This window comes from Oncorhynchus gorbuscha, unplaced genomic scaffold, assembly GCF_021184085.1.
Source record: "Oncorhynchus gorbuscha isolate QuinsamMale2020 ecotype Even-year unplaced genomic scaffold, OgorEven_v1.0 Un_scaffold_12571, whole genome shotgun sequence".
Taxonomy (NCBI): Eukaryota; Metazoa; Chordata; class Actinopteri; order Salmoniformes; family Salmonidae; genus Oncorhynchus; species Oncorhynchus gorbuscha.
The window spans coordinates 1-8,463 of record NW_025754903.1 but is presented as its reverse complement, the minus strand read 5'-3'; the positions used below and the strand labels follow the sequence as shown (position 1 = coordinate 8,463).

Genomic DNA, 8,463 nt, shown 5'->3' with positions numbered 1-8,463 from the left:
ACTCTAACCACTAGGCTACCCTGCCTCCTCTACACTCTAACCACTAGGCTACCCTGCCGTCTCTCTGTCCTCCTAAACGTAACAGACTCTTGTCCTCCCCTGTCCTCTGTCCTCCGTCCTCCTAAACGTAACAGACTCTTGTCCTCCCTCTGTCCTCTGTCCTCCGTCCTCCTAAACGTAACAGACTCTTGTCCTCCCTCTGTCCTCTGTCCTCCTAAACGTAACAGACTCTTGTCCTCCCCTGTCCTCTGTCCTCCGTCCTCCTAAACGTAACAGACTCTTGTCCTCCCCTGTCCTCTGTCCTCCGTCCTCCTAAATGTAACAGACTCTTGTCCTTCCTCTGTCCTCCTAAACGTAACAGACTTTTGTCCTCCCCTGTCCTCTGTCCTCCGTCCTCCTAAACGTAACAGAGTCTTGTCCTCCCCCTGTCCTCTATCCTCTGCCCTCTGTCCTCTGTCCTCCTAAACGTAACAGACTCTTGTCCTCCCCTGTCCTCTGTCCTCTGCCCTCTGTCCTCTGTCCTCCTAAACGTAACAGACTCTTGTCCTCCCCCTGTCCTCTGTCCTCTGCCCTCTGTCCTCCTAAACGTAACAGACTCTTGTCCTCCCCTGTCCTCTGTCCTCTGTCCTCCGTCCTCCTAAACGTAACAGACTCTTGTCCTCCCCCTGTCCTCTGTCCTCCGTCCTCCTAAACGTAACAGACTTCTTGTCCTCCCCCTGTCCTCTGTCCTCCTAAACGTAACAGACTCTTGTCCTCCCCTGTCCTCTGTCCTCCTAAACGTAACAGACCTCTTGTCCTCCCCCTGTCCTCTGTCCTCCGTCCTCCTAAACGTAACAGACTCTTGTCCTCCCCTGTCCTCTGTCCTCCGTCCTCCTAACGTAACAGACTCTTGTCCTCCCCTGTCCTCTGTCCTCTGTCCTCCTAAACGTAACAGACTCTTGTCCTCCCCCTGTCCTCTGTCCTCCGTCCTCCTAAACGTAACAGACTCTTGTCCTCCCCCTGTCCTCTGTCCTCTGCCCTCTGTCCTCTGTCCTCCTAAACGTAACAGACTCTTGTCCTCCCCCTGTCCTCTGTCCTCTGCCCTCTGTCCTCCTAAACGTAACAGACTCTTGTCCTCCCCCTGTCCTCTGTCCTCCGTCCTCCTAAACGTAACAGACTCTTGTCCTCCCTCTGTCCTCCGTCCTCCCTAAACGTAACAGACTCTTGTCCTCCCCCTGTCCTCTGTCCTCCGTCCTCCTAAACGTAACAGACTCTTGTCCTCCCCCAGGGAAGTGTTGAAGACGTACAACGCGGCGATGGACTGGATCACCTTGGCTGTGATCGTCTGGAACTTCGGGGTGGTAGGGATGATCTGTATCCACTGGAAGGGGCCTCTCCGTCTGCAGCAGGCCTACCTCATCATGATCTCTGCTCTCATGGCTCTGGTCTTCATCAAGTACCTTCCTGAGTGGACGGCCTGGCTCATCCTGGCCGTTATATCTGTCTATGGTGAGACTTCCGGCTTGAGTCTTTGGCTCGTATACAGGTCTCTCACTGTGAGACTGTAGCCACGTTCCCAATTATCTCTCCTTCTGTCCAAAGTGTACACTTGTTCACTTCGCTTCTTTGACTCGAAAGGAAAAGACTGGTCTAAGAAACATGGTGGAAACTCCCTCTAGCCCATGCCTCTACCGATACAATAGTTTTAGACATGTGGAATGTAGTGAATGAGTGTACACTTCAGGACAAAGGAGATAGGGACACAACCCCTCCTCCATGTTTCTCTTTGTGAAGATGACCTATCTCTCTAGTTGCTCCATTTATTTTTCTCTATCGATCTCAAGTCCTCTTCAGACGAGATTTCCTGACCGTTGTTGTTGTTGAAAGGAAGGATCTGACTGGTCGACAAACAGGAAACACCCATCTGAGACAGGAAGTAGGCGGGGTAGAGAACGTCATGACAGCTGAGGTTAAGACATTCTTTAATTTAGACAACCTTGGATAGGACCAGATTTCCTCTGCTGCCCCTTCGACGTTCTCCCCAAAACCATTCTATTCTATCTAGTGCACTACTTCTGACCAGGCACCATAGGGTCTGGTCTAAGAGTGATCTTTTATATAGAATGAGCCTAGAATCAAAGTAGTGCTCTATATGAGGAATAGGGTTCTGGTCTAAAATGAGTGTGCTATATAGGGAATGAGGCTCTGGTCTAAAAAGTAGTGCACTATATAGAATAGGGATCTGGTCTAAAGTAGTGCACTATATGAGAATAGGGGGCCATAGGGCTCTGGTCCTAAGTAGTGCACTATATAGGGAATAGGGGCCAGTTGGGACACAACCACTGTCCCGGAGAATAGCAGCCCACGACAGAATAGTGGTCATTATAGATTTATTTAACCTAAAAGTGTTTAGCTTGAGGTAGAACAGTGGTCGGTTTAGGTTTGGTTTGGTGGGGGTAACAGTGGTCGGTTTAGGTTTGTTGGGGTAACAGTGGTAGGGCTTAGGTTTAGTTTATTGGGGGTAACAGTGGTGGGTTTACGTTTGTTAGGGGTAACAGGTCTGTTTTTGGGTTGGTGGGGGTAAGTAACAGTGGTCGGTTTATGTTTGTTGGGGGTAAAGGTGGTCTATGTTGGTTTGGTGGGGGTAACAGTGCTGGTGGTCAGAGTTTTCACCTACCCAGCCTCAGAAATGTCTTTTAAATCAGATAAAATATTTTTTACTTGGTCTCGGTCCCAAAGAGCCTTGTGTTTTGGGTCCAACACTACTTGTCCTGATTCCATCTGTGTTCTCCCTTTCGTTGGTGTTGATAAAGAGTTTACACCCAGTCTCAGACATTCCTCAACTCGGATGAAATATTTCTACTGGGACTCTCTCTCTCAAAGCACCCTGTTCTGTCTCCAACACTATTCTGTCCTGACTCAAAGCTCTGGTCATATTCATTAGGCACCAAATGGAAGAAAGCTTCTCCTTGTTTCAGTGTGTTATCTGAACTGTACAATAACAAATGCCTGTTTACATTTTCTGTTACAAAACATTTTGCCACGAGGTGCCCTAATGAATGCAACCCCTGTTTCTCCTCCATAGATCTGAAAATAGAGGTGCCCTAATGAATACGACCCCTGTTTCTCCCTCCATAGATCTGCTAGAGGTGCCCTAATGAATACGACCCCTGTTTCTCCCTCCATAGATCTGCTAGAGGTGCCCCTAATGAATACGACCCTGTTTCTCCCTCCATAGATCTGCTAGAGGTGCCCAATGAATACGACCCTGTTTCTCCCTCCATAGATCTGCTAGAGGTGCCCTAATGAATACGACCCCTGTTTCTCCTCCATAGATCTGCTAGGGGTGCCCTAATGAATACGACCCCTGTTTCTCCCTCCATAGATCTGCTAGCAGTGCTCTGCCCCCAAAGGTCCTCTACGTATCCTCGTGGAGACAGCCCAGGAGAGGAACAACCCATCTTCCCTGCTCTCATCTACCCTGTAAGACGACGTCACACCTCGTACATCAACACCTGTAACCTGTATTACATATACACCGAGTGGACAAAACATTAGGGAACACCTGGTGTTTCCATGGCGTAGACTGACCAGGTGAAACCTATGATTGTGTCAGTTTGGCTCGATGTCCTTTGGGTGGAGGGCCGTTCTTGATACACATAGGAAACGGTTGTGTGGAAAATCCAGCAGCGTTGCAGTTCTTGACTCAAACTGGTGCGCCTGGCACCTACTACCATACCCCTGTTCAAAGGCACTTATATATTTTTTTTTCTTTGCCTATTCACCCTCTGAATTGCACACGATCCATGAGTCGATGTTCGAGCCCCCCGCAGAAACTTTATTAGCATCGTAAAGAAATCCCTGTCAGTTTAATGTCGCCCTACCTACATCTGCGGTGAAATGTGATTTTCGGGATCTCACAAACGGTTTGGCCTTCATACTATTATGGAAAGGTCACCCTCACAAGCACGATGGTGTTCTCCCTTTTGACCTACGACCCCCCACAAAAGCGTCACAAGACTCGTCTGAAGTTTGTACAGCCTCTTCTGCCACCTTCTGTCTGTACAGTGGGGCAAAAAAGTATTTAGTCAGCCACCAATTGTGCAAGTTCTCCCACTTAAAAAGATGAGAGAGGCCTGTAATTGTCATCATAGGTACACTTCAACTATGACAGACAAAATGAGGAAGAAAAACCAGAAAATCACATTGTAGGATTTTAATGAATTTATTCGCAAATTATGGTGGAAAATAAGTATTTGGTCACCTACAAAAGTTTATCTCAATACTGTGTTATATACCCTTTCTTGGCAATGACAGAGGTCAAACGTTTTCTGTAAGTCTTCACAAGGTTTTCACACACTGTTGCTGGGATTTTGGCCCATTCCTCCATGCAGATCTCCTCTAGAGCAGTGATGTTTTAGGGCTGTTGCTGGGCAACACTGGGGCTGTTGCTGGGCAACACTGACAGCCTCTTCTGCCACCTTCTGTCTGTAGCAACCGAACAATTTGGCCTCCACTCTAACATGACCCCTCTGTGGAAAGGTGAGACCCTCACTAAAACGTACGTGTGAGTAGTTTTGCTCTAGGACGGCTCATGAGTCGTCTGAAGATCCCCAACCGGTTCCAGTTTAAAAACATTTATGGAGTACACTATATATACAAAAGTATGTGGACACTCCTTCAAATGAGCGAATTCTGCTATTTTGGCCACACCCGTTACTGACTGGTATTATGATATGGTATTATGATATAGTATTATGATATGGTATTATGGTATTATATGGTACTATGATATGGTATTATGATATGGTATCATGGTATTATGATAAGGTACTATGATAAGGTACTACGATAAGGTACTATGATATGGTATTATGATATGGTATTATGGTATGGTATTATGATATGGTATTATGGTATGGTATTATGATATGGTATTATGGTATGGTATTATGATATGGTATTATGATATGGTATTATGATATGGTACTATGATATGGTATTATGGTATGGTATTATGGTATGGTATTATGGTATGGTATTATGGTATGGTATTATGGTATGGTATTATGGTATGGTATTATGATATGGTACTATGATATGGTATTATGTATGGTATTATGATATGGTATTATGATATGGTATTATGATATGGTATTATGATATGGTATTATAGTATTATGATATGGTATTATGATATGGTATTATGATATGTTGATGGATATGGTATTATGATATGGTATTATGATATGGTATTATGATATGTTGATGGATATGGTATTATGATATGGTACTATGATATGGTACTATGATATGGTATTATGGTATTATGATATGGTATTATGATATGGTATTATGGTACTATGATATGGTATTATGATATGTTGATGGATATGGTATTATTATATGGTATTATGATATGGTATTATGATATGGTATTATGATATGGTATTATGGTACTATGATATGGTATTATGTTATGGTATTATGGTATTATGATATGGTACTATGATATGGTATTATAGTATTAAGTGATACAGTATTATGATATGGTATTATGATATGGTATTATGGTATTACGATATGTACTATGATATGGTATTATGATATGGTATTATGATATGGTATTATGGTATGGTATTATGATATGGTATTATGATATGGTATTATGATATGGTATTATGATATGTTGATTGATATGTCATTGATTGGAAACTCATGTGTTGCCTGTTAGTATTATCTATGCTATATGTTTTCACTAGCTAGCACATGCTTTCAGACAGGCAGTGAATTTGGTATACAGTTAAGATGTTGTTGTTGTTGCTTGCCTTAAACATGAATGCCCATAGCTGCCGAGTAATGTAATGTCTACTGTACCATCCTGTCCCTCCCTCCCCAGCGACCATGGTGTGGCTGGTCAACATGGCAGACACTGGCCTCGGACACAGACCAATGACCAGGAAGAACTCAACAGAGGCCCCCATCACTCAGGTCGAGAGTCAATGTGAGTCTGTAGTGTCTGGTCGTTTCAGGTCCTCCTTCTCCGTTAGCCTCCTTTAGGCCCTGGCCTCGCTTGCACCCCAAAATGATGATTATTTTCTACCCTCCCATCAGCAGCTCCTCCATCTCTAGGCTGAATTGAACACCAAAACATGCCTCTTTATGGCATCTCAGTGGTTTAAAGAACATCTGAATTCTTCTCTCCCGCCCCTGCAACGGCCCCTATCTAGCCCTGGGCTCACCGCCCCCTCATGTATAATACTTTGACCTCTCCATGCTCACCCCAGCTGGCTCTGAGCTGACCCCACTCTCAGCCCCAGGAGGATGATGGAGGGTTCACCCCTAACTGGATGGGGCATCAGGAGCATCAGCTGGGACCCCCTTCAGTCCACAGACGAGACCCGTCGGGAGATTCAACAGCTCCCCTCTGCCCAGACCACCATGTGGACGATGATGACGAGGAGAGTGAGTACAGACCTGAACAGTAATAAAAAAATACAAATGTATTTGTCACGTTTTCGTTAAAACAATCCCGTGCCGTTTTCGTTAAAACAATCCCCGTGCTGTGTCGTTAAAACAATTCCCGTGCCGTTTCGTTAAAACAATCCCCGTGCCGTTTCGTTAAAACAATTCCCGTGCCATTTCCTTAAAACAATCCCCGTGCCGTTTCGTTAAAACAATCGCCATGTCGTTTCCTAATCAGGGCGCACGGCCGTTACCAACGCTCGTTTAATGTGAGCGGTCCAGAGACACAATCTGAGGACTACCGATCCCATCTTTGAGCAGTCCGATGTCCTGATATTTAAAAAATAATAATAATAATAATTAATTAATTAATTAAAATGACCGGCACAAAATCTGCGATGCTGTTGAAGTGTGAGATGTGCTAACGACAAGCTTTGAGAACGGTCATCAGCAGTAGCCAATGAGAGCTCGCCAGAGAAGAAGCCAGCGTCATGACAACGTTGTTTCACATCGCCCGGAACGTGTGGACTCTCCAGCAGGAGCCATGACGTCTACTAGTATGTGTTTCTACTTGCCTTTTTTTTACCAAAGTGTAAAAATCTTTACAGCTCTGAAGTTCACCAGTCCTTTAATAACTCAACCTACATGTTATTCAATTCAACATGTTGGGGAAAAATGTCAACTGTATGGCAAGCGTTGAGTGAACATTTTTAGGAGGCAGCTTTGAGTTACAGTCTGTTCTAATTAATTACACCATATCAGAATATTGGTAGTGTGTGCCAGATCGTGAGGGAGTCAAAGACTGTTGTTTTAAATGTGAGGCTCAGCTAAGTTAGATTTTAATAGCAGTGTAGTGTACACCCCGGCATAACAACAAAATGCTTACTTACGCCCTTCCCAACATTATAGAGAAGAAAAAAACATAATTTTCTATAACACAAGGAATAAATACACCTATGAGTAATGATAACTGAGTCAATATACAGGGGGTACCAGTACTGAGTCAATATACAGGGGGTACCAGTACTGAGTCAATATGCAGGGGGTACCAGTACTGAGTCAATATACAGGGGGTACCAGTACTGAGTCAATGTGCAGGGGGTACCAGTACTGGAGGAGGGGGCACTCGTACCTCCATTTCCTGTAGTCCACAAGCAACTTTGTCTTGCTGATGTTGAAGGAGGAGGTTGTTGTCCATGCACTACACTCCAAGTCACTGACCTCCTCCCTCATCGTCGTCTGTGATCAAGCCAACCACCGTCGTGTCGGTCAACAAACTTAATGGTGTGTTTGGAGTCAGTGCCTGACCACTCCGAGTCGTGGTGAACAGGAGTGCAGGAGGGGACTAAGCACGCACCCTGAGGGTCGCCCCGTGTTGACGATCAGCGTGGTGAATGTTTTGTTGCATTCCCTCACCACCTGGGGGCAGCCCGTTAAAGTCCAGGATCCATTTGCAGAGGGGAGGTGTTCTGCAGGGTCCTTAGCTTAGTGATGAGCTGGGAGGGCACTGTGGTGTTGGCACGCTGAGCTGTAGCCAATCAACAGCATTCTCACATACAGTACCTTCAGAAAGTATTCATACCCCTAGACTTTATGTTTTTGTATTGTAGTTTTTTTTGTCAACGAACTACACAAAATACTCATATCAAAGTGGAAGAAAAATTATAACCTTTTTGTAAAGAAATATATATGAAAAATAGTGTTTTATCTTGATTACATAAGTATTCAAGCCTCTTAGGCAATACTTGTTAGAATCACCTTAGGCAGTGTTTACAGCTGTGAGTCTTTCTGGGTGAGTCTCTAAGAGAGATTACAGCTGTGAGTCTTTCTGGGTGAGTCTCTAAGAGAGATTACAGCTGTGAGTCTTTCTGGGTGAGTCTCTAAGAGGTAGATTAGCTAGCCTGTGAGTCTTTCTGGGTGAGTCTCTAAGAGAGATTACAGCTGCTGAGCCTTTCTGGGTGAGTCTCTAAGAGAGAGTCTACAGCTGTGAGTCAGCTTTCTGGGTGAGTCTCTCAAGAG

The 8,463-nt window shown here is 44.8% G+C and overlaps 1 protein-coding gene across 1 annotated transcript; it reads left to right on the top strand.

Annotated features, from left to right (window-relative positions):
- Nucleotides 1-1,265: 1,265 nt before the first annotated feature.
- Nucleotides 1,266-6,444, top strand: LOC124030544 (presenilin-1-like; the record flags this gene model as incomplete). Its single annotated transcript, XM_046341843.1, has 4 exons — nt 1,266-1,488; nt 3,365-3,496; nt 5,879-5,970; nt 6,294-6,444. Coding segments are annotated over exons 1-4 (568 nt in total), but the record flags the coding sequence as incomplete, so codon positions are not given.
- Nucleotides 6,445-8,463: the final 2,019 nt, after the last annotated feature.